The 26,271-nt window shown below is 48.7% G+C and overlaps 1 protein-coding gene across 1 annotated transcript; it reads right to left on the reverse strand.

Moving 5' to 3' along the window:
* Positions 1-762: 762 nt before the first annotated feature.
* SLAMF1 (signaling lymphocytic activation molecule family member 1) lies at positions 763-18,591 on the reverse strand. The gene is made up of 7 exons (XM_074981419.1): positions 18,528-18,591; positions 12,157-12,483; positions 9,994-10,266; positions 6,947-7,045; positions 3,464-3,540; positions 1,939-2,046; positions 763-819 (listed from the first exon to the last, which is right to left on the reverse strand). Exons 1-7 carry the CDS (start codon positions 18,589-18,591, stop codon positions 763-765), a joined length of 1,005 nt encoding a protein of 334 aa, XP_074837520.1.
* Positions 18,592-26,271: the final 7,680 nt, after the last annotated feature.

A 26,271-nucleotide genomic window follows, 5' to 3' on the forward strand; every position in this document is an offset into this window, starting at 1 on the left:
ATCAGAATTAAACCTCCTTGAATCCAGAGCGGAATCCCCACGGAGCCTGCTTCTGCTCTGGGACTGAAACTCTATTTCTATCTTATCAGCAATGGGGAGATAGGGACAATATTCACAGGGGCCAAAAGTGCAGAGGATGTAAATCTGTGTAGCTCCACAGGTGTGCACAGAACTAGACTGATTTACACCAGCTGAGGATCTGGCCCTCGGGATCCAGATCTCTTTACATTTGAAAGCGCTCCATGGAACTTGCAATGGACAGATTCACGGTCTCTGCTCCAGTCCTCCAGCACCAGCTGGATTCCTTGTGGAATCATTGTACCATCTGGCTGCAGGTGACTTGAGAACTTTCTCCTCTTCAGCTCCGGTCAGCTGGAGCAGCCTTTCTGTATGTCCCTCTTTCTCCAGCACCTGTCCCTCTATTGGCCCGTCCTGAGGTTTTATATGGCACCCATCACTGTTGTCTTTGGGCACCTCGCACACACAGTGAAGAGCAAAGTGGATGTCTTGCCCCACTTAGATGCTTCCACTGTTACAAACTCTTGTTTTCAGCCTTTGGAATTGGTTTGGATGAGACACCTTGTGTCAAATGCTATTGCAGGGTGGAGTTTTATCCTGCGCCCGTGGAGCCAAGTGGGATTTTGCGTGGCCGTGGGTGAAAGTTCAGCCAGCTGGAGACATGAGTTTCCTGCTGGACATGAGGTAAAAATCTTTCAGTGTCTCCAGAGCAGCTGTGATTCGGCACACTAACCAAGGAGGGGCTCAGCTCATCGGGGGCATCACGCTGGCATAGACTGTCATCACCTCTGGGTCTTGGGTCTAGGAAAGAAAATGGTGTGAGAACAGACAGTGAGCATGCAAACCAAGCAACGCACAGGAGCTGAAGAGCTGACAATACCCCCTTGCAGCCTTGTGTCCTCTGCAGCCACTTTAGCATTGAGGGGAGCTGAGTTCAAGAGTTCCCTGCCTTGTTCCCAGCCCTGAAGGAAGAAGGTGATGTCTAATATGCTGGCAAAATGTGTGTGCATGTGGCATCCCAGTGCAAGATAACAGCCTACTACTGCTGCCATCTAATTCAAATTGGAGCAGGTGCAGAGAAGGGATGCCAGGGGAAGCGGGAGAATGAATGGCCAATCCCTCCAGAGGGGACTATGAGAGCTCAGCTTATTTAGCCTAGCAAAGGCAGGGTGAGAAGGGAATCTCATTGCTCTCCATGCACGAAGCCGGGGAACACCAGTGGAGAGAGAAGAACCACTGTAATGAAACAAAGATATTGGCCCCAGAGCAAGTGGGGATGAGCTGGCCAAGAGTAAACTGAGGCTGGAACATTTCTAAGCATCAGCAGAGGGAGGTTCTGGGGCAGTCATCCAGTAGTGGTAGAGGGAAGGGGGGAGGGCAAACAGCTAGCCAGGTTTGAGGCTGGAATACGATCAAGTTTATGAATGGGAATCTGGGAGGGGGAGGAGGGGCAGAGCGAGCAGGGACTGGACCTCAAGATAGCAGGAGTGCTGGAAGCTCCCACAAGCCAGGACCCTGCCTCTGCTCCAACCTCCCCCAAGGCCCTGCCCATTCCTTGCCCCTCTGCCTTGGCTCCGTCCTGCCCCTAAGCCACCTCCATCCACCCATGCTGCAGGGTTGCCAGCCACAGAGCCAGCTCCGCTGCTCCAAACATTTCCTACTGCGTTATCCACATTTCAAGGCCATACAGGGCTAGTGCCAGTGAGCAAACATCTTTGGACACGCTCGCCAGCACCTGTAGCCGATGCAAACCAGGTGTAACTCCGCTGATCCCGAGAGAGGATCCGGCCTGACCTCTTTCCCCAAGTCTATTGTTGTGGCCCATCAGCTGCTCCTACAGCGCAGTGCTGGAGGCAATAGGGGTGAGGGGATCCTTGCAGGAGGGGGTTCCTCCAAGGGTCAGCAATTAAATGCACTTACCCCGGTCCTCACCCGAGTGGGGTCTGGAGGCAGCCTGGTGGCAGACATGTAGATGGTGGTCCAGTCAGCGCTCTCCACCGTGGGTAGGGGGCAACAGCTTTTCTGCTTCTGTACAAAGAGACAACTGTGAGCCCAGCACCTTTCGCGGAAGGCGCCCACCACTTCCTTCCCAGGTGGGGGTGGCTGTACATGCCGCCTGCAGCACATGGCCTCCTCGAGCCCACGCTCAGTGCCCAAAGTGGGCCAGGAAGCCACCTGCAACCGTGAAGGCTTGGGAGAAATTCTGCCAGCTGAGGCGGATGTTAGACTGTGTGCTCTGTAGGGCTCCCTCCAACATTTTCCACCCATGTGCGGAATACATTTGATTACGTGCACCGAGGCATGAGTGGATGTGCACCACCCACTGAAACACACACTGCGGGCTGGGGGTGCTCTGCTCGTCAGCTGGACGGACCCTGAATCTCTCCTGAGCAGCCACCTAAGCAATCGTGTTATGGGGAACGCTGCCAGAGACCAAACTCTTCTCACTGGACTGCCCCTGGGTGTGACACCGTCTCCCCAGAGGTGAAGTCCCCAGGGGCTGACCGGCTGCTTCTCACACTTGGCCTGCCTGCCAAGCCATCGGCTTTGTCACAAAAAAGCACTGGAACCTGACCTGACCCTGCTCGCAGAGTGCGACATTTGGCCTCTGCCGTATATGGATTCAATGATGGGCCTGCATTGACACCCAGTGGCCACAGAGTGTCTTGCTCATAAGACTGCCCGACCTCTTGTTTGCACTCGCCTAGCAACAGAACCACAGTCTGGGGCGTTAATGGGTCAAAATGCCACTGAGCTAGAAAACAGCCTCAGCGTTGGACAGGCAGAGGGTTCAGTGGCCAGGAACTGCTCCCCATAGGAAATGTGAGAGGGCCGGTTGCTCCCTGAAGTGGTCAGTATTTATGCTGAAGCTGGTGAGATTCTGCTTGTGTGCGTCTTGGAAGTGTCTCCGCTGACCACCCCTCCTGCACGACAGTCACGTTGTGCTTGGTGGGGAGGGGAGCAGTTTGTTCCCTTGCACCAGCCTGACTCCTTCCAGTGCAGCCTCAGCACCGGAACCATGTGTGTAATTCCAACCTGTGCCACCGGGGCCAAGGCCCCCAAGCCACCGCTCCAAATTGGTGTGGCAGAGGGCACTCATGCAGCAAGCACCAGGGCTGCACAGGGGCCATGGAGGGCAGAATTTGGCCAGCAAAAGTGATTTGCAAGAAGGAGGGAACCCAGCAGTCTTGCACTGGAGGAATGGAGCTGGGATGGCTGCTAAGGAACCAACATGTTACATCCTTTTAGTAGTTAGCTGAGCCCTGCTGGTCAGGGAGTCACAGGAAGCATGTGCACCAGGATCGTGTAATTTTTGGTGGTGCCCCGAACGGGTCCAAGCAGAACCATCCCACTCATAGGACAGTCCAGGACAGCCACTCAAGGCCCCGTATTTTGGGAAGCTGCCGAGCTCTGTCACATGCAAAGAACAAACAGCCAAACTCACCTCCACCTTCTGGACTTGTGAGTAAATTGTACGATATTCCTGTTCCTCCTCCAGCTGAGAATGGTCTTTTTGGTCGGCTTGGAAAAACAATTGGAAGGTTCATTAGGGCAGCAGACTCATATATCTGACTTTGTTGGCCTTGTGATCTAGATTCTTAGCGTGAGATATGGGACAAACCAGCTGTAAATATATCACAGTTCTTGCAGTCTAAGCGTTCATCTGTAGAATAAAGTTCTAATGAAATTCTGGTTTCCTCTAAGGGAAGAGTTCCCATGCTTTCTCGGAAGATCATTCTCTTGATACTCGTCATATTCCCTTTCAATACCACCATGTCATGAAAGTCGTACGGACAAGACAGGTCAAAAATTTCCATCCAAACTGCTTTTTTGACAGAAATTTAAAGGTTTCAGCTAAAAACCATGAATTTTTCATGAAAAGTGTCTGCTTTGGGCAGAAAATTTCAATATTTGTTAAAATTCAGAAGCAAATATTTATGACAAAGGCAGAAATAAAATGATATCAGAGTGCCTCATAGGAGTTGTAGTTCCAGATGACTTATGCTCCCATTTTCTCCATGGTCTGAGACTCTGGTTGGACTGCATCTCCCATGATGCACCTTGTCCACGACTGCCTAGACCTTGTTCCCATCATGAAGAAGGGAGGGAACTGTGCATCATGGGAGATGTAGTTCAAACAGGCACTTTGCCTACAGAAGACAATGGATGCATGAGGTGCTCAAAGTACACCTGTTAGAACACTCCGCCATTGCCTGGCACTTTGTGAAGTCAGTTGCACAGTGCAAAGGGAGTGTGAATCACTTTTGATTTGCACTCACATTGCATGAACATCAAAACAAAAAAGCAGTCCAGTAACACTTTAAAGACTAACAAAGTAGTTTATTAGGTGGTGAGCTTTCGTGGGACACCCTAATAAATTGTTTTGTTAGTCTTTAAAGTGCTACTGGACTGCTTTTTTGTTTTGATAGAATATAGATTAACATGGCTCTCTCTCTGTTACTGCACTAATATAAGTGTCTGCACAAAGACCAGCACAAGGAGGAAGTCATTGTATCCTGTCTTTGTATTTACCTAAGCTGTGCCTATGATACCTATCATGTTTTATCTAAGCTAGGATCCCTCAGAAGCCTGAATTCACGAAAGGAGATCATATCAGAAGGGCATATGATGAAGTGTTGCTTGAGTCACATGATGTTGAGTAGTTATATTTTTTTTAAAACTTCCTTCCTGTCTCTTAACTCAGTATGCTCAGTGGAAAATACTACTTCTCTTTAAAACTAAAATAAACTCCTACTTGGGGTTCCCTTGAGACCAAGCCTACTGCTCTCAATGCTCAACACAGGTGAAATTTACTCATGCAGCACGAAGCCTACGCACTGAGCCTTTTCCTGGCTGTCAGGCACAGGGTCTGCTTGACCCACTTTCCCATGCCTGGCAGTGGCCAAGCAGCAGTTGCCAAGAACCTTTTGCTGACATGAACACACATAGTTAAGGTTGTGATTTTCTTTAAAGACTTTAATACCAGCACAAGCCCTAGTGTAGGTGCAATTACAACAGAAAAAAAGTACTTCTTTTGTACAGAGAACCAATCTATGCAAGTGAAGGAAAAGCAAATTTTGGTAGCAGGACTTGGATAGCTATATGCCTTCAAAGCTCTTCCAGTGTAAGCCTGACCACCATCTCTTCCTACCTCAGATTCCTAGGTATAAAATTATAGCACTTCCCTACCTCCTAGGGAGGGGAGGATGACAGTATTAACAATTGTGAGGAGCTCAGCTACTACAGTGATGGGGCCAGGTAAGTACATAGACAAAACTAGATTTTCCCATTATCTGTGTACATGTCTAACCAGTGCCCCCTCATTTTTTCCAATCCAGGGGTGAATAAATTTTGTTTTGTGCACCAGCGCATGTATGGATGTGCACCACCAATACATATAATGCGATACACATTGCATAGATCTGGAAGGGACCTTTAGAGGTCATCAAGTCCAGCCCCTGCCTACTTGGCAAGAGCAAGCACTATCCCTTTTTTATCTATTTGCCCCACATCCTTTAATGGCCCCCTCAAAGACTGAGCTCACAGCCCTGGGTTTACGAGGTCAATGCTCAAATGACTGAGCAATCCCTCCTCCCTGCGAAACACAAGCTGCCCGTAGCTCTAGACACTCTGCTAATCAGCTGGGTTGCAAATGGGTCTCTCCTGGGCGGCCACCCAAGCACTCAGCTTACAGGAAACACTGCGTCCAACCCCTCTTGGACTGCTGCTAAATTTTTGGCTTCAATGACATCTTGTGGCAATGAGTTCCACAGTGAAATGAAGGAGGGCCTAAGTGGTGCATGGGCTGCGTACTGGCCCCTTGCACAAAAACTAAATTCACCCTGTATTCTCATCCAAACACAAATGTCATACTGCTTTAACTCTACTGGCGAAAGTGTTACAAGCTCCCTGGAGTTATGGCAAGAGGAAAGGTGCTTATTCCCGGATAGAAAGGAAAATAGCTATACAAAGAAACTTTTATACTGGTACGTTAGAATTGTACAGGTTGAACCTCTCTACTCCGGCACCCTCTCATCCAGCAACATCCGTAATCCAGCATGATTTTAGTTTAGCTAGACAATCACTTAACATGAGTGAGGCCAAGTTTCCCCATGGTCCCACAAAGTTTCTTTCCAGCCACCAGTCCTGGCTCTCAGTGTTCTGTGCTGTTATTTAGCTGTAATTTACCCCTAAACATCTTCTAAGAGCCCAGCAAGCGGTGGAAATGTTGGTCATGTGCTAGTCAATATTGATCTCCCTTGGTCTGGCAACTTCTTGATTTGGCACCGGTCAGGTCCTGATGGTGCTGGACTAGAGAGGTTCAACCTGTACTGGTATAAATAATGACATCCCAAACTGGAAGCATTATATATGGTACCAAAACTATGCACTGAGCAGCACTGAGACCTGTGCTACAAAGTTAGATCAGTGCACAGCAGTTTATGTAGACCCAACTATGGAAATGCCTATGCTTAATTTTGGTGTAGAGTCATGTTCCCTGTAAGCTGAGCCCTTGGACGGCCACCCAGGAGAGATTCAGGTGCCACCCAGCTGATTAACAGAGCACCTGAAGCCGGCAGCCTGTATTTCTATGGGTGGTGCACATCCACATATGCCTCGGTGCAAATAACAAAATGTATTCCACCCATGGGTGGAAAATATCAGAGGGACCGCCAGTGTAGCATCAGAGTCACTGTAGTCAGGAAGATGTGGTGTCAGTGTAGATGCTGCATTGCTTGACACAGACCCTTGCTGGCTCTCAGGATCTATCTTCCCCACAATGTCCTGGGCTGACACTGCAGTACGCAACTGCACAAGTGCTGTAACTAACGTGGTGACTGTATGTTGAAAGACGTTAGGGTGACAGTGTTGTACTGGAGACATGGTCTAAGACGATAATCAAATCACAGTGCTTTGAAAAACCTACCTTTGTGTATTAGGGTGAATATGACAACTCCTGCGGCACAGATCAGAACCACAAGGGCTACTGGTACTATGCATTTTACCAAGAACTTCTCATCCAAGCCTGGAAAATAAAGAAAGAGGAGATTCACTACCTTGTCCCTGCACATGACCCTCTGTTCTGGGGTGGCAAGGGGGAGAGACGTGGGTTAAACAAGAACAAAGGTTCGTGTGGCTTTCAGATCAAGTCGCTGCTCCATTTATTGCTTTAATCGCGGATGATTATCTTTGTGCACAACAGACAGAAAACACAGGAAATGCTGCATCAGCAGAATGTGCAAGGCCCTGATCCACGCTTCGCTTTAAGTGTGTAAATAGCCTTGCTGGGACTCGCTTTGGCAGAGTAAAGGGGAATTGGTTATAAACCCTTCACACTACCAGACTGGCACACAGACTTCAGTATCCAAGGGAGTCTCAGGTCCGTAGTCAACACCAGGACTACTCATGTGCTTAGAGAGAAGCCGGCTCTCGTTTTCCTAAGTCAAGGGAAACTTTTCAGAGGTAGCAAAGTGACATTCTCAAAAGTTTCTCACCGCCCAGATCCGTAAAGGCCTTTGGGCACTTAACTCCTGTGGGTGTCAAAGGGAGTTAGGAACCAAACTAGCTTCGAGTCTCTGAGCCTTAAGAGACTAAGTCTCCCTGACCTTCAAAAGTCACCAGGAGCCAGCTTGGTAAAGTGTTTCTGCATCCAGTGTCAGTGGGGCACCTAAACACCTTTAAAAAGCCAACCCGAATTCACTTGCTGTTCCTCAGCCTCCCTGATGAGCTGGGTTAATTAGTTACCTGAGCTCACATGGTGAATGAGTCTGGCAACACAACACAAGGGGGGAAGCAGAGTCCTGGAAGAGGCAGAGGAAAGTTCTCTTTTGGGAGGAGCTGCCAGAGGCCAGGCTGAGGTACCCACAGGGTGTAATGTAGAGGGGGCTCCTGTTGGGGCAGGGGAGCCCAAACACAGGCCCTACCAGGAGCAGAGAACGCTCAGAGGGCTGGGACGGGGCCCTGTGAAGGGGCGTAGGGGAGGATGCTGCTGAGGAGGAAGCAGATCCAGAGAACTTCCACCAGGCCTGGAAGCTGAGGAGACCCCTCAAGCCCCACAGAGAGGTGGACATTGATTGTCTGTGAACTTTATGTTGGAGCTTTAGCGACTCCACAAGCGGCATGAGGTGCGACTTGGCCAGAGGGCCCGGCCACGGAAGACGCTGAGGAGAAAGTGGAAGGGTGCAGCCGCTGGAACTTGCTATTTCAGGGACAAGGAGTTGGGAGGACAGAAGAGACGAAGATTCCTGTAATGCCCTGTCTAGGCACGAGGGGGCACCCAAGGGGTGGGGGCATCACCTGATAACCACTCTGGTTCTCCATCCCTGCTGTTGGCACAGCCAGGGCTTGCCGAGCCCATGCTGGCATTACACCACAACAGCTGTTGCCTTGAAGGGTGCTAAGCTCTTGTTATTGACAGCTGTGGGTGGTGTATGGCAGTGTCTCGGAGCCCCATCGTGGACCAGACCTTTCAGGCACTAGAGGCTGTAGCAGCACAGAACAAAGGAACTGTCCTATCCCCAAAGAGCTTCCAACCTACACAGAACATAAGAGACAGCAGGTCAAATAGGGGAGTGCAATGACAATGGGGTTCAGCACGCTAGAGTTCAACGATGCTGGAGCTGAGTCGCACTCACACCAAGCTCCCTTTACCAGGAGGTGTAGAGAGGCCCTGGGGTGCAGGAGAATCAAGTGAAGACTCCTTGTGGTCTCTTTGTTACGTGTACACCGGTTCTGCTCCCAGCCTCAGTGCTCTAGTTACTTTTGCAGCAGGGTGGTCATACGGTCTATATTTGGAAAGAGCCCATTCCAGTTGATCCCAAGGGGATGTTCCCCTTCAACACAGGTCAGCCAGGGTAGAAATCTGCGTCTTTGCAGCCTCTGGCTATGTCAATTCAATGAGTGGAGACGTAAAAGAGAAAAATGCCCCAGCTTGAAGTTTAAACTTCTCATTAAAACACCCCATGAAACTTCCCCGGTGTCAGAAAAGCCCCAAAGAGAGACAGAGCGAGACCTCTATGTCCCAGGTGACTGCAGAGGAAGTTCCCACGGAGGGTTTACAGTCTAGGTGTGATTTCTAAGCAGCGTTTGGCTTTACCCTACCAGTGGGGCTGTGGGGTGTGGTTAGTTCTGAAAACCAAGTGACCATGAAACCAGACATGGGATTTTTATTTACATTAATGCCCCTGCATTTATGCAGCCAGAGTGGTGTAAAAAGGATCTAGGTGTAACTCAGCCCCTAAGTATTCAGCCCCCCAGGAAACTCCAGTCCAGGCATTGGGCTAGGGGTAAATAGTGAGTAGATCAGCTGCCAGGATGTGGAGTTCAGAAATAGGAGGTTGTAGTTTTGGGGGTTGTGGGACCACTAGGCGTGGCCCCTGACTCGGAGCACTGAACACCCTGCTGAAATGGGCCCTGCGAGTGAGTCCTGCTTTACCCTGGCATATGCCAGCGGCAAGTCAGGCCTGTTGATTTCAACGGCGTGAGGCTGATTTGCACCTGCTGAGAATATGGCCCTCTTAATCCCAATCAATGTTCCTTCTAATTATTTCCATCCCTGTGCAGAATAAATTTTATGTATGCCAAGGCATGCGCAGATGTGCACCATCCATAGAAACAGGCAATGGGTGCTCTGCCAATCCTCTCTGGGGCCCCTGAAACTCTTCTGGGTGGCCACCCACGTGCTCATCTTACAGGGAACTCTAGTCCCAGTGCTTCCTTCGGAGCCAAGCTGTGGGAGGAGCCGGTGAGTTTCAACTAGGCTGATTGGGCCTAGACTCAGTGCTCAGCTCACAGACCTGGGCCCATCCCTGCTTCTGAGGGTGGAGATGGATCAGCCCAAGGCAAGGTACAGCTAATCCACACCAGTTGCAGATCTGGGCCCTAATCCCAAACCCGGGAGCCCACGCAGCCACCATCCAAGCTCCCACCAGGCTGTAAGAGGAGATTTGCCCCCTCTCCTCCAGCACCACTCACCGTCTGTCGTGTTGCCACACTCCACTGAGGAGATGAAGTGGGCGACTTGCCAGCTGACTTGGTTGCTGGTGTTGCACGTGCAATGGAAGCGGCTCTTCTCCGGCGTGAGGGAAAGGTGCAGGAAGCTGCCATTGTAGGAGTCTCTGCCCTCGCTGCAGTTCCAGGTGTACGTCACATTGTCCCCATGCTCCACCCCGCAGCCCAGGGTCACGGTGCAGCTCTCGTTGCCTGGGGTCCTGCTGACCACCTGGATGCGGGGGACGGAAACCTGCTCTGTAGGGAGCGATGGGGAGAGGAGAGGGGCTGATTACCTGGGGAAGGATGGAACTGACAGCCCTGGGCGAAATGCTGCCGGCCTGATCTGGCGCCCAGAAAAGCCAATAGGTGCTGGGACAGCACCAGTCTAGTTCACACCGTCTCCAGGGTGTTTAGATACCAACATCATCAGCTTCAGCAGGAAGCTTTAGACCAGAGGTGGGCAAAATCAGCCCTGGGGGCTGGATCTGGCCTGCCTATCATTTGTCTGCAGCCCATCCAGCTGATGAGCAGAGCGTGCACCCTTACAGCCAGCGGCTTGTGTTCAGCTGCCCCCCTCCCCACCTTGTTCCGTCTGCAGCTGAGTTGCTCCTAGGATTCTGCTGGTCACTGTGCAGAGGGGTGCAGGGGACAGGGTAGTGCTGAGGTCAGGGTATTCCCCTGCCCCTGTACCCCATCTCTGCAGAGCCAGGATCGGAGTGAGGGAGACATACAGCAGAGCTGTTCCAGTCTGACACCTGGATGGTAAGCGACTCACTCAGGAGTGCAGAGATCAGAGGGGTAGCTATGTTAGTCTGTATCTGCAAAAATCAACAAGAAGTCCTGTGGTACGTTACAGACAAACAGATTTTCTGGAGCGTGAGCTTTCTTGGACAAATACCCACCTCTGACAATCTGATGCATCTCATGAAGCGGGTCTTTGCCCACGAAAGCTCATGCTCCAAAAAAACAAATCTGTTAGTCTATAATGTGCCACAGGACTTCTCCTTGTTTCAGGAGTGCACAGCAGAGGAGGGAGGAGAACACAGAGCAGGACAGATTTCCCTTAGAGACAGAGGAGAAACTTGCCCAGCAGAAGCCAGCGCACACACCTTCTGTCACAGTTGCACACAGCCTGTCTGTGCCATACACACAAACACAGTCATTGTCACATATTCACTACTGCACAGACTCAATCTGTGTCACAAATTATGCGTGTCTCACACACAGAATTCCTCTTTCACAGTCACACATTCTCTGTGTCTCTCTGCAGCCCACACCCCCACCCCTTCTGCCCAAGGCCCTGTCCCATCCAGGGGGGCCCAGAACTGGCCGAGGACCAGTACCAAAATTTGTGGAGTGTTCCCTCTGTGGGAATTACTACCCACTCCTGCTCTAGGCTCTAATGGCGTCCCTGGCTGCAGAGTTTGGTGCAATTCCATGAGGGGTGTTTTGTGCAAATTCTGCCATGAGCTCATTTTCTTACACAAGATACTTTGCATATGTCGATGAACATCCGATTATGCACCCCAAGCAAGGCTGTGCAAAATATGGGCACTCTCTCTTGAGTGCTAGAGTGTCTACAGCAGGTGGAAAGGAGGGTGTCTGGCTGTGCTAGGTAGGCGTGCAGGTGCCAAAGGGTCTGTGGGCCATTGGGTGCTGGAGGGGGTCTGACAGGTGCTGTGGCTGCTAGAAGGGGTGAATGCCAGGGTTTCAGCAACACTCCTTGCAGGGAGAGGCTGGGACCAGAGTTCCCTGTAAGCTGAGCACTTGGAAGACCACCCAGGAAAGACTCAGGTGATGCCCAGATGATTAGCAGAGCGCCCACAGCTGGCAGCCTGTGTTTGTATGGGTGGTGCACATCCACACATGCCTCAGAGCCCAGAACATTTATTCCACCCCTGGATGGAGTAAAATAGAGGGAACCCTGGCTGGGATTGGAACAGGTAGGAGCTCTTCCCCAGCCAGCATTCTTGTTCTGCTCCCTCCAGCACCTCCTGCTGGCTGAGGCTGGAAAAACTGAAACCACGTACCATTTCACCACACCCATAGCCTTTTCCCCTAGGAACTGACCAGCTCCAGAGCTGGACCAGCAATTGGGCTCCAGTACCGTTCCCCAAACTGCCCTACAAATGCTGTGCTTATTACCATACACTTCCACACGGAAATGCAGAGAAACTTCCTCGTGGCCCTTGTTCACTGTGTATTCATAGTGCTCTGCGTCCACTCTCTGGGTCACCAGTATTTCCAAGGAGAAGGTCTCAGAATGAAACTTGACCCGCTGCGGCATGTAGTTTGTGCAGGTGTCTGTAGTGCACCTGATGAGAACTCCCCTCTTCTGTTGAACCGCTGGACCTAGTTTCCACACAGCTTCTCTGTATCGTGTGGTAAGATTCTGAAATTCAGGTGTTATATTCAACATGGTTGGATTCCCCAGGCTTCCATAGACTGTTGCGGTCACCTCAGAGCCCATGCCTACAAGGAGCAATGCGACAGAGTTAGCACGGACACGAGCTGGTGTGTCAGAGGTTATGTAGGCCATGTCATCCTCCCCAAGAGTTCAAAACACACAAGTCCGATCTCAAAACAGCCCCAGAGGTTTAAAAAGTTGGATATTCTGGAGCTCTTTGGTTTGCCATTTGCTTGCTGAGCACCACTAACTAGGAAGCCCTGTTCCTATTACAAGGGATGTGTTTGTGTTTTGGGCTCCACTGCTGCTCCATATGAACAGCCACATGGGGTCAGACCGAAGCCCATCTAGCTCAGGACCCTGTCTTCAGACAAGTATCAGAGGGGTAGCAGAGTTAGTCAGTGTCTTCAAAAACAAGAAGTCCTGTGGCTCCTTATAGACTAACAGATATTTAGGAGCATAAGCTTTCATGGGCAAAGACCCACTTCATCACCTGACCATATAACTGTGGGCGGTTATTTGTGCACAAGGGGGTGTAACAAAAGTGGGTGGGGAGAAGTGCGGGCTTGGCTCTACCCCACCCTCACACCAGCCAGTGCTGCCCAGTAGATGGGGGCCAAAGGCGGATGAGGGCACTGCTATGGAAAGAGAAAATGGGACAAATTGTGCCTCTCTGAAGTTCTCAGCTCCCAAGAAGGAACCATGAAAAACCAGCCCTGGCACTGGACAGATTGCAGCCACAGTCAAGCTGAAGGCTGCACCTCCACTGAGCGCTGTGTAAGCAGGGATAGCCAGATGCCACAGCAAAAAAGTGAGCTGCATCCGCTTTGGGGCATGGTTATGAAAGCTTCCAGTAAAGTGAAGGTGGCAGGACACTGCCCTGCTACAAGTCCCAGCGCAGGCGTGAGAGGTCCAGTTCAACCATGTAGTGAACTCACAGGGCATATACCTCAAGGTTTAGACATGCCTGTATTCTGCTTGCCTCAGCATTACGTGGCTGCCTTTGCAGCTGTTTATCCCCACACCAGAAGGCGCACAGTATACAGATGTTGCATGATGCCAAAAGGACCATGTGAGGCAGGCTTACCTACTGATTTGCATTAATGAGACCTCTTGGTGGGATGAAACTAGCACCATCACAATATCCGCCAGGCCCAAGTGGCTCACTTAAAGAACACGCCAGCCCGTCCGTGCAAAAAAATGGCATATGAATTCAGCGGATGGTCTGGCCTTAGTTCAGTAGGTTAAAAACTGGAACAATCACAACACATGCAGTGGCAGAATAGCATAAGGGCCAAGGCACCATAATTCCATTCAGTTTAAACAATTCACTTTCATGGAATGAGAAAAACAAGCTGGGCCAGTTGCTCATCCACCTGAGGTCTTGTCTACGCTCAGCAATGGTATCATGTGACGCTAGGCTATGTAAAGCAACACACACACACACACACACTGTGTGCACAGTTATGCCACAAGAAAGGTGCTTTCTGTTGTGCTAGCTATTCCTACAAAGAAGGGAAATAAGCTAGCCCACTGTAAGGTACAGTATAACTTACACCAGAACTGCTGTAACTATTCTGGGTGGTAATGATCTAATTCTATGGGTAGAATTAAAACTCATGGCCCTAATTAAATAGCTCAGCGACGTAACTACAGAGTAGGACCAAGCCTCCTTGGAAAGCCAGAGCAGAGAGTGTAAAAGGACCCTGACTCCAGAAAGCATCAAACCTCTTCCCAGATGAGCGGCTCTTGCCCTGTTTCAAAGGCCTCTGAATGTTCAGACCCCGCCAGAAACCTGGAGCGTAGGATAAAGGGGAAAGTCTTTGCTTGACTCAAAGCAGTTCTGAGCACGACTCCACTCTGAAGGTGACAGTCCCTGGAGGTGGGAGGGGTGTTAGATTACTGTACTCTTTTCTGGGAACTGTGGCACTCAGGAAAGTGATGACCAATCTGAATGATTTCAGAGGGGAAAAAATGACTGTGGCAAGGGTCTAGATCTGTGGAGAGTTGAGAAAAGTTTAATGAAGGCAGAGTCAGTTGTTTTAATCAATGATCTGTTGGGAAGGGTGATTCCACAGCACAGCCTGCCCAGAGCACCTTCAACCCACGTGCTTATGACCCCACAGGGAAGTGGCTTTCAAGCTTGTTTTCCTTTGAGATCCCCTAAAACATTTCAAACAGAGGTGCAGAACCCCCTAGAAATCTTAGGTGCAGCCTGCAGACCTCCAAGGTCCTGCAGTCTGCAGCTGGAAAAGCCACTGCTCTTTTACATGCTTGCATGATGGATTTGGTCATTTGCCCTAAATGGAACCTTGACAGGCAATGTAACCAAAGTATCTGAGAGGCTGCAGCCATTCATCAGTGAGGAGGTCTTGAGTCCACCCTAGCAAAGGGTGTCCGGAAGCAGGTCACTGTCTATAATTATTTGGCAAGAGGGGAAGTGTTCCAGGGGCCAGGCCCAGGAGGAATGAGCTGAAATTGTGCAAGGGGAAACTTGGACAGAGCGTCACAGGGAAATCTCCTCCACGAGAGGTCTGTTAGACTGCGGGTCAGGTGGGGGACGCACAGCTGGAATCCCTTTCCGCTAGTTTGGACTCAGCTCTCGAGCGCGGCAAACTGCTCACAATGAAATCTCAGGGCCGACTGAATGCAGCAGGGATCAAATGAAGGAACAGAGAAAAAGATCCTCTTGTGCTTGAGGCAATAGGCTGCCGATGAAGAAAGCCACATGCACTTTCTGCCTCTGCCATCTATTCTCTGCCTGGCTTTCCATATGGCTCTAGTGCTTGGTTTCCCCAGCTAAGGTTAGCAAATGTGGCTCATGATTTTGATAGCCCAACTTTAGAAATCAGGCCCAGCTTTTGAACAGGGAGAGCGATTGACCACTGGAACAAAGCAGGGGTTTCCTCTCAATGTCTCGCATGCAGGCTAGAGGCCTGTGTGCAAGAAATCCTGTGGCCAAACAAGTTTTGGGGTCCAGTTCAGGAGTTAGCAGGTGTAAGTGAATGGCCTGTTGAACAAGACGATCTTGAGCAGCTTCTTCTGGTCATTGTTCCAGAGTGCTGAGCAGCTGTTTGCAAATATCAGGCCCCCATCTGTGAGAGAAGGGTCACAAACTCCTTTGCATCGGGGTGCTGTAAGGCTGAACATTCAGGGCTCAGACAATGCGTAGAGGAAGACCCTCCCGCCTCCAGAAAAGGCTGTTGAAGCAATTTCAAGCCTCCTTTTGACTTGGAAAGGAAGTAAAATGGGGTATGCAGGGCTCAGCTTTGCATTCAGGCTTTGGCGGTATCTCCACGTGCGCACACGTATACAGGTGTATGATAGTGTGTGCGCAGATACGTAGGTTGGGAGCAATGAAAAATCTCCTGGTGACACCATTGTGAAAGCATTGCCAGCCTGCCTTAGTCAGGGGAAGTCCCTGAGAACCCTTTGCCACCCATTAGCTAGGATACAATGAGTCATATTCACCTGTCCCAGTGATTACCAAAGCTTTGTTTTTGTAAGAAACTTTAGCGTTGCCTGTTGTTGTAGCTGTTGTCAAAGTGGAAGAGAAGACAACTGGTTGGACTGCCCGCTCTTTCCTATAAATTATTTCCACGAAAGGAGGAGGGGGTTTGCCCCAAACATCCAGTTTAGCTGGCAAACACACAATGACTCACCCAGAGTTGTACCACTTCAGTAAATGGTACCGATCATCCCTAAACTGATGGCCTCGCAGGTAGCCATGTGTTCCCAGGAGGTGGCAGGACCAGAGGCTGGATTTGCTTTTCATGTATATTGATAGCCCGGAGTGCAAACGAGGGTCAGCACTTAGAGGCCCTGAATTAAGTCTCCGCCTGCATTCTCGTGCACTCCTACTGCATATTGCTGTTATACAGGCATCTTCCAGCAGGGTATTTGCTGTGTGGTCACTGGCTAGGGACCACACAGTGTTTACGGGTTTTTGTGTTTGGAGCTCTGTGGGAAAGCCCTGTTAGGTCATCTTGAAAATCCCTCTGCCAAGGATGAGTTCCCAAACAGAGGCCACGTCCCCTGTGAAGCAGCTGTCTAATACGACAACAGACAAAACCGCATAGGACAGAATCCAGGTTCAAACCTGACTAAAGTCCAGAGCCAGCAGCATTCCTGAGAGAGGCCATGATGAGATCCTAGTTGAGTATTGAGTCTAAAGCAGCTCTCAAGCCATGTGGGACTTTTTGGTATGGCCCTGCGACAGGAAAACCCCAGGGGGAAGTGGCAGCAAGTATGTACTGGATATGGAGCAAGTTCTGAGCCAAAACAACCAGTGAGAAATTCCTAGCTGAGGCTGCCTCATGATCTTTTCCTCTCACTCACCTCATTCTGCCTCCCCTTATTGCAGCACCTGCAGCAGAGGGTATCTTGGACATGGGTAGTGTTGCCCCAGGGTTAGAACAGGAGCGTAGGAGTCTGGACTCTGATAGGTGGCTCTCAGCTGGTGGCCAAGGTACTGGTTAGAGGGCTGGGACTCCAGTGGTCCTATGTCCACCTGGGGCTGCCTTGAAGCGTAATTATGGGAATTCTGTCAGCCTTCCCCTTCCTTCACATCCGTGACGTGGGGGTCACATATCTGACTGCCCTCCCAAGGGGCTGGTGCGGGCTTAATGCCTCGGAAGGGTTGAGAGAGCCTGGAATGGAAGGAGCTCTGGTGTGTAAAGCGTCATGCGCAGAGAGCCCTGTCTGAGACAGATGGAGGCATCATAACAAAGTTACAGAGCAAGAAACAACCGCAGCTGCAGTTCCCTTTCCTTTGTTTGATGTCAGGCACCTGCTGCTGCGCGCAGCTTGCGCGCTTGCTGTCGCTTTCTCTTTAAACAATTCTCCAATAATATGAGAGATTTATTAATTTTCACTTGTAACAGTTGTTATTGCCTGCCTTGAATGACAGAAGCAGCTCCTGCCCCCAGGGGTCTTGTCTTCACTCTTCCCTCCTTTACCTACTAGGCACTGGGATCAGGTCCCAGCACGGCTGACTTCCAAGCGCTCTAACTCTTAGGCACATCCTCCTCGCAGCAAGACATGGTGTGTGCGTCCATGGACGCATAGCAGCCAGCGTAGCCAGCTCCACACCCTGAAAAGAACAATCTTCTCCACACAGAGATCCGAGCTAGCGAAGACCTGCGGGATTAGGGTAGTTTCATCCATCACGCCAGACAATGCAGGCTTGGTTCCTACTAACCGTCCCCCGGAGGTTTGAACACAATCCCCGTCTAGCACTTTGAGCCAACCCATTTGAGGTGATGTAAGCTCTGGAGCTGCCGCCACGGTCAGCAGCTGGACAGACAGACAGAGCTCACCATTTGTAAACTGCACCTGACAGCCAGCCTCAATCTTCCCCTGGCTACCTTCACTCAGTGAATGGTTGTGGTAGCCTCTCAGAACCCCAGCCAGTGACTGGGACCAGCGGGGCTGAGGCTCCCTGCAGATCAGTACATGGCAGGTTCTGCTAGGCATATCCTACACCCTATTGAAGTCAACAGGACAACTTGCCAAGTAATGGCAGGGGTGGCTTGAGACCAGGTGGAGTCCAGGGACAACACAGTCATCGGGGCCCCATATATTAAAATATTGATCTAACATTATTGATGCTTTAAAATCTATTTGTGCATATTACTCATCCTGCATAATAAAATGACGATTTCAAAATCAGAATGACAGTACACATTGCTTTTGTTCCATTAAAGCTAATAGCTTAAACAAAACAGAGCTATGGAGCCCTGGGGCAACTGCCCCCTTTGCCCTTATGTTAATCTGCCAATGGTCAGAGAACCATTTGTTACAAGTCATTCACCCAGCTCTAACAGACATTGTAAAATGATTCCTTGCTGCAGACATACGGCTCTATCAGGATTCACATCCCCTCCCCAGCCTAGTGAGCATCCACATAGCACAACAATGCCGTCTATACACTCTAAGTCGAAAGTTGTATCTCTTTGGAGTGCAGATTTGGATTCTGGCTACAAAGCACAGTGGCACATGTCTCTTGAAGGATCAAAGCAGTTGCCACATATGGATCTGAGTAGCTTTCCCGCCCGCCACCCCAAATCAATTTGCACCAAGTCTTTCAACCAGAGGAAAACATACATACCCCCAGCACAGCAAAAAAAAAGGACCAGAAAAAGGTAGGCACTGCAGTCCATCTCTCGACGCATGAAGCTTCGCTCGCAGTAAATTTAGTAGTAGTTATTGGTCTGCCTGCTGCTGAGACAATCTACAGACCAGGTGTCTGCAAAAAGATGAAAACGTTCTTATGGAGCCACGCATGTTTCCTGTTATTGGTCTGTTGTGTCTTCTCTCTTTTTTTTCTGTAGGGTGGAAAGTATTCAAAGTATATAGAGTCACGCTGCTTAATGCCTGACTGCACAGCTCTCCAGCAGCTTGTCGAGATGTATCATGCAATGTCTACAGACCTATAGCTGGCTAGCTAATTTATACACAGCAAAAACACAGCCAAGAGTGCTCAGATGCAAAATCCACCCAGTTCCGTTCCTGAAAAGCAGAGAAATGACCATGAGGAAGCTGTGTTCCCCAGAGCTAACAGCTTTCTGTCACCTTCGCAATTGTCCTGCCACAGTGAGCTCACAGACTACAGAAGTCCGCTAATCTGTAAAACCAACCACTAACTCCAAGCTGGCACTTCCACAAACTCATAACATACCATGAGCAGACAGCACAAACCACGTAAAAATGACTTGTCAACTGAGCACTGTAAATCAGGCTGCTCAAAGCTGTGAGCCTGGCTTATAAATCAGGAGATTTTAGTAATAAAATCAAACAAAAAAGCAAAAGCCATCACTGAGTTTGTTTCTGCCCTTCGCATCATTTGACTCAGGTTTTCAGTCTTTTCTCTGCAACCAAGAGACTAGAAACTTAGTTTGTAAGAAATGCAAACTCAGCTTTTCTTGCTAGGTCTTCCAAGGTAGAAGCCTTAAGACAAGCCTGAAATATTGCAGAGGTCAGAGTGAAAGGGTTTGCATTACACACTGGTCAGGACTCAGAAGGGCATCCTTGCTGGGTGAGATCCTGCTGCTTCCTTTCTTCCTCTTGTTGGAACATAAACCAGAACGGAGCCCTTCAGCCAGCCTTCAGGAATACACCGAGTGGCATCTGTGCCAAGAGCTCACCAGCCTGAGACCATTGGCCTTATGTTGTCTAGTCCCTGAACACCACACTAACCTCCTAACGTCTGTGTGAAGCAGTGCCCCGCTATTAGCTCCATTTTTACTGGCCTAGACTCAAGGCCCAGAGCATGTGTGAGTCGCCCAAAGCCACGCAGAGATTCTGTGGCAGAGCAGGAAATGTCTTTCATGTACTAGGACAATCTGGGTATATTTCTCCTTGAACATCAGTGGTTGTCACAGTTCAGGGCAACTATACCTGCATTCCCCCTCCATGTTCCAGGGAGGCATCTGCTCTCGGCTGCTGGTTCCTCAGCTGTCACCTCTCTTGGGCAGAGACCACCCCTGCATCTTGCTGACTGCCATTCTCCGTACTGCATAGTTCCTGGCTACACTCGTTTTCCCAGGAAGCCAGACTGCTTAACCAGCCCAGCATCTGCTCTCTCCTTTCTCCTCAGAGGCTAGAAACAAGTGAACCACCAGCGGTCACAACACGTTACCACACAGCTTGTCACAAGCAAGTACCTTTATTCCTAAGTACAAGCATCACAGAGTAAACACATCAAACAACATCCGTTCCTGTTGGGTGGCTTAAAGATTCCAGGAATTACTTCTCAGTCTCATGGGGCCTCTGTAGGCTGAAGTCTTTCCTAGCCTTGCTAAGGAGGACTGGGGACCTCCTTGGACAGATGATCCTGTCCATGGGCTGGATTCAGAATCAGTTGGAATCAGACTTTTTAGCCAAAAGTCCTTCCTTTGTCCATTGGCCTCTGGAGACGCTAGTCTGCAGCAGGCTTCTCTGGAAGCGTTACTACCTGGTGAACCTAAGAATGGCCATACTGGGTCACAGCAAAGATCCATCTAGCCCAGTGTCCTGTCTTATGACAGATGCCAATGTCAGATGCCCCAGAGGGAATGAACAGGACAGGTAATCCTCAAGCAATCCCTCTCCTGACATTCATCTCTGACAAACAGAGGCCAGGGACACCATCCCTACCCATCCTGGCTAACAGCCATTGATGGACCAAACCTCCATGAATGTAGCTAGCTCTTTTTCAAACCCTGTTAAAGTCTTTGTCTTCACAATGTCCTCTGGCGAGGAGTTCCACAGTTCCATGTGTGTTGTGTGAATTCACCTCATCAACCCACGCACAAACACATTGTTCGTAAAGCCTGGAGAGCTGTGGTCTCCCTTCCCCATAGGATCACAATCCTTGGCCCAAATAGATACACGAACTTTTAGCACTCAGAACACAAGAACCAGAGGCCACCAAATGAAATTAACATACAGCAGGTTTCAAACACACTAAAAGCAGTACTTCTTTACACAACGCACAGTCAATCAGTGGAACTCCTCGCCAGAGGATGTTGTGAAGGCCAAAACTATAATTAGTCCAAGAGAGCTAGATACATTCATGGAGGACAAGTGCATCAATAGCTGTTAGCCAGGAAGGGCAGAGATGGTGTCCCTCGCCTCTGTTTATCAGAAGATGGAAGTGGATCACTTGATGGTTACTTGACCTGTTCCTTCCCTCTAAGGCATCTGGCATTGGCCACTGTTGGAAGACAGGATCCTGGGCTAGATGGACCTTTGGTCTGATCCAGTGTGGCTGTTCTTATGTTCCACCTCACCTGAACCTCTGTGAAACCCCACTCTAATGCCCCACCTGCATGTACTCTTCCCTTTCCCTGGTCACCTGTTGAGAGGAAGTCCCACAGCACTGCCAGTTCTTACTGGGCTGCCAGCATGGTGGGAGATGAAATGTAGTGGTGATGAGTTAGGGGGATGTGGTAATCCACATTAGGAGTCATTGAAGCCGGCTCATATACATCACAATTAAATATTAATTAATGTTATAATTAAAGCCTGACTTAATTTGCAAGATTATGGACATTTTGGAGCATGCAATGGTAAACTTCCACCGCAATTTTGCCAACCAGATGGCTGACAGCAAGAGTGCCAGCCACCATGCACCCAGGACTCCCACGGTCTGTGCATGGATGACTAACATAGATGCAGCAAAAAAAATGAGCAGGCATAACATAATAGCTGCGTGTTTATATTCTTCCTGCACAATTTTCTTAAACACATTTTCTTCAGCTTTTCCAAATCACCACAATTAATAAACAGCTGTCATTACTTTCCCTTCCTTGCCTGCAATTCAGCCGCAATAACTTGACAATCCTCCTGAAACTCACATAGGGTCTTAATTATGACATAGTTCATAGGAGCCTGACTAATGGGCAGATACAATATGAACATAGAATGGACAAGGGTGTGGTACTGAGTTAGGTTGACTTCTACTGGGACTTTTCAGCTTAGAAAAGAGGAGACTAAGGAAGGATGGGATAGAGGTGTATAAAATCATGACTGGTTTGGTGAAAGTAAATAAGGAAAAGTTATTTATTCCTTCCCATAACACAAAAACTAGGAGCCATCAAAGGAAATTAGCAAACAGCAGGTTTAAAACCTATAAGAGGAAGTATTTCTTCATGCAACACATAGCCAACCTGTGGAACTCCTTGCTAAAGGATATTGTGAAAGACCAGGACTTTAACAGGCTTCAAAAGAACAAAACAGAAAAAATGTAGCACTTTAAAGACTAACAAAATGATTTATTCAGTGATGGCTTCCAAAGAGAGCTAGATAAATTCATGGAGGTTTGGTCCATTAATGGTTATTAGCCAAGAAGGGCAGGGATGGTGTACCTACCATCAGGTTTGCAGAAGCTGGAATGGATGACAGGGAATGGATCACTTAATGATTACCTATTCTATTCTTTCCTCTCGGGCACCTGGCATTGACCACTGTTGGCAGACAGGATACTGGGCTACATGGACCTTTGGTCTGACCCAGTGTGGCTGTTCTTATGTTCTTAACCTGGCACAAGATTTCAACATGATAATGAAAATATCGAGCATTAAGCAAGATTCTGGGATTGGCATAGACAAATCTCAGCCTGCCTAGCACCCTGGCAAACATTCCATTAATCGCCCCTTTTTAGCCCTTTATTAAAGATAGGGAAAAGAAGGGGAAGGAGGAAAAGCAGCTGAAATGGAAAATATCTAGCAGTTTTGATTTTAGCAATGTTTCTCCGTCCCCTTCCCCGTTTCACTTTTAGAAGGAAAACCTACTTTGAGAACCTATGAACTGTCCTTGGCAGGGGAAGAGAAGTTAGTCAAGGTGAGCTGGAGCTGACATTGCGGGTGGCATTAAAAGGCTGGGCCCATTTCTTAGAAGGCAAAACAAGGCAGGTGCTCGCAAATGGAGGCATGAAAAGAACAGCAACGAGAGGAAATTCAGCCCATCTTTGAATTGTGGCTTGTGTGCAGTCTCACAGGGGGAAAAACACCAGCACAGCACATGTGCTGACACCTGGTGACCTGGTTAACCCACACTGGGTTGTTGGGGACATTGTACTGAGCTGCCTCTTTATAGTCATAGGCTGACAGCAATATTGTCAACGAGCCGTCTGGGCTGACTCTTATTAGACAGAACGGGACAAGGGAACGGGATAGAGAGCTGAAGAAATGATGTGGTGTCACACTGGAGGGGCAGGGCAAGAGGGAAGACAGTCTTGCATCCCAGATGGTGTCCAGGATTCAGCTGGAGCTACAAACCTCAGGATCATGATGACCAAGGCCAAGGTCTCAGGAGATGGCAACCACCATGTCAGTGTACTCCTGCAGCCAATTCTTCTCTTGCCGTCTCTTAAAGGGCCCTGTCACAGGGTGGCCACACCCATCTCAGAGGTAGGGTGTGGGGCCTCTTGAGGCTCCTCAAAAGTTGCTCCACTCCACATATTACTGGCTCCAGTCCAGCCTAGCCGCCAAAGTCAATCAAAACACACCTTTCCTTCAAGGCAGTGCCACCTAGCAGCCAGAGTCCACAGCCACACTCCCTGCCCTCCGGGCTGTGCCACCTAGCAGCCAGAGTCAATCAAGTCAATGGCAGCACCCCCTCATGCATGATAGCGTATCCTGTTAGCTACTGTCAGTGGTTATAGCACTCCCCTTGGGGTCAATGGGGAGGGGAAAGCGGGGACCGGGCCCTCCTTCTCCACTGGGTCCCAGCCCAGGGCCCTATGAGCTGCTTCCTGCAATCCAAATATGTTACCTCCAGCCCCACCCCTGAGTTCTCACTCTCTCTTGCACCCCAACCTTCTCCTTTCTGGCCCCACACTAGTTTAGGATAAACCCTGAGCCTCTGGCCTGCCTTCCCTCCCCTCATGAGGCTTTTTGTGGTTGATGACTGATACTTTTTTTTTGGGGTGGGGGGGTGGAGCTATTAAGAAAAAGGTTCCCCACCTTTGATGTTAAGCATGGTAGCTTTTCCATGCATTTGCCATTCAATTCCACATAACTAATTGGAAGACCTCAGCTCTGCAGCTTGAACATTGCTGGTTCAGAGTTCAACAAGCTAGAGATGAAAGGATTGTGCCCAGGTGCAGTACTTATAGCTCACTAGAAGACTGACAAACCTGCTGACAAAAATTGCCTGTTCTTCGCAGGAGGAGAAGCTGGAGGAAGAGTAGGCAATGCAGGTAGTTTGTGGATCTTCTATGGTACTTCTGTGCATACACAGGTAGTGGAATGGTCCACGGCAGTCTCAGTGGGGAATCTGCCCACAATATGCCAGGCTCTCAGGGAGGGTAACTCCTCACCCTGGGCTACTTCCTACTTGACTCACTGCTGCTGCAGTATTGGCCACTGCTTTCCCCTAGGCTGGGGGCTTTTCCATCTGTTCCTCAAGGACTGGCCCTTGCAGTTCAGTCCATCTGCAGCTCTTCAACTGTAGCTCCTGTGGGGCCTCCTTCCCTGGCGACACTCAGCCCTGACTAAGCTGCTCCACAGGCTTTTATAGATGGCCTCCAGCTGGGGCATGCCCAGCAGGGCTGTGGGTGCGGGCCTTTCCCAGCCAGGTTATCAGGGTCAACTCTTCCAGACCCAGTGTGGGGTTGGTGCACCCCATTGCAGGCCCCAAAAGGGAGTAACAGATAGAACAGTCTGTCCCCTCATTATTTTATCTACCAGTTAGGCTTAATTTACAACCCACCAGTTTTGGTTCATGAATTTCCCAACATTTTTCTTAGGTACTAGGCATGCTCTTAACATAGTCCTTGTGTTGTATCAGGAGGCATTTTTGCTTCAACTCTCTTTTTTACAACCTTTCCCATCTCCATTTCTTGGTACATCCTATTGTGATAGTTCTTAAACTTTCTCTCACTCTTCCCAGTTAAAGTGCTACATTTCTGCTGTTTTGTTTTGTTGGAGTACAGACTAACACAACTACCTCTATTCTTCCTCTACTTCTATACTATTCTTCCCAGTTAAGTGACTAACCAGGAAAAAGCTGAAGGCCCAAGTATCACAACAGAGCCAGCCGCAAAGCATTTATAATCAAATGTTCTAAAGTAATGAAGCACTTAGCAATCAGACGTGGTTATCTCTGCGAGCAATGCAGTGAAGACTGCTGCTCAAGGAAAAGCAGAGGTCCAAAAGGCAAAAAGAAAATTAGCACATACAAGCATTGGGATGGAAAATGACACTGAGAATTATACCTGATTAGATGTTTTTTCATTTTACGTAAAAACTCCTAAAGAAAACAAACACTTGTTTCACCTGAACATTTTTATGAAAACAAAAATGCAGTAAAGTAGCACTTTAAAGACTAACAAAATAATATTTTTCTGTTCTGGTCTGGCTATTGTCTGAAGAAGTGGGTCTGTCCCACGAAAGCTCACCTAATAAATTATTTTGCTAGTCTTTAAAGTGCTACTTTCATGCTTTTTTTATAGTATATAGACTAGCATGGCTTTTTCTCTGTTACTAATCAGCATGCAAGGCACTATTTTTTATGAAAGTTTCATTCAAATTTTTTGTTTTATCTGATGTTTTTCCCCACTTCTCTCTTTTTTTGTCCCTCCTCCTCCTCTTTTTTTTCCAGTGGAGAAATAGCGCTGGGAAAGTAAAATGTTGAAAGTGGGAGAAACCTCCTACATTCACCTTTTATTTTTTCCCCCACTGAAAAAGTGTGAGAAAAGTAAAACAGTGAAAAGATGTTACGTTGTCTGCCTTTTTACCAATTAAAAAAAAATTTACATTTTTCCAACAGAATATTTCTAAGTAAGAGAAAGTGAGAAAATTCCTTCGGCTTCCTATTGGCTCAGGAAAAATGGAGAGAAAGTGGGGATTTGCCCACCATTTCAAAACACAAACCAGTTTTAAAATGTCAAAAATATTAAGGACGTGAAAATACTTTTCAGATATGTTTTACATTTTTCTTTTTCTGAAAAATAAAAATAGCACAAAATTATTTTTATTGTGAAAACTAAATTCATTTTTGATACACACACCATTTTTTAAATTAAGAGCATTTATTCTAAAACATTTCAACCAGCCATACTAAAACTGTTGCATTTCATGCAGACACATATGCAAATACCATTATATAAACTCCTGAATCTGGCATGCTGTGTTAGGGTCTGGTCACTCCATTGTGGGCAAGAGATATAAAGGTAGTTTCAAAAGTTTCAAAACATAGAAAAAGTCCCGTAGGGAGGGAGATTGAAATGCCTTGCTAGAGTCATAGCAATTTACACCATCTCAGGCTTACGCCCTTTTGAGTCTTTCTACAAGTTGTACTTCCCTTGTCTGGCACCCTTGGGACCTGAGTGATCCCATATAAGGGCATTTGCCCATCCAGGGGAGGTC

The sequence above is a fragment of the Carettochelys insculpta genome, chromosome 30, assembly GCF_033958435.1.
Source record: "Carettochelys insculpta isolate YL-2023 chromosome 30, ASM3395843v1, whole genome shotgun sequence".
NCBI lineage: Eukaryota > Metazoa > Chordata > Testudines > Carettochelyidae > Carettochelys > Carettochelys insculpta.

What these genes read in the sequence shown, in the direction of transcription:
- SLAMF1 (XM_074981419.1), bottom strand. Translation starts at nt 18,591, where the DNA reads ATGCGTCGAGAGATGGACTGCAGTGCCTACCTTTTTCTGGTCCTTTTT. An exon ending in ATTCACCCTAATACACAAAG is followed by an intron (nt 3,541 to 6,946) that starts GTAGGTTTTTCA and finishes TGTTTTTCCAAG; the next exon opens with CCGACCAAAAAGACCATTCT. An exon ending in CACAAGTCCAGAAGGTGGAG is followed by an intron (nt 2,047 to 3,463) that starts GTGAGTTTGGCT and finishes CTCTTTGTACAG; the next exon opens with AAGCAGAAAAGCTGTTGCCC.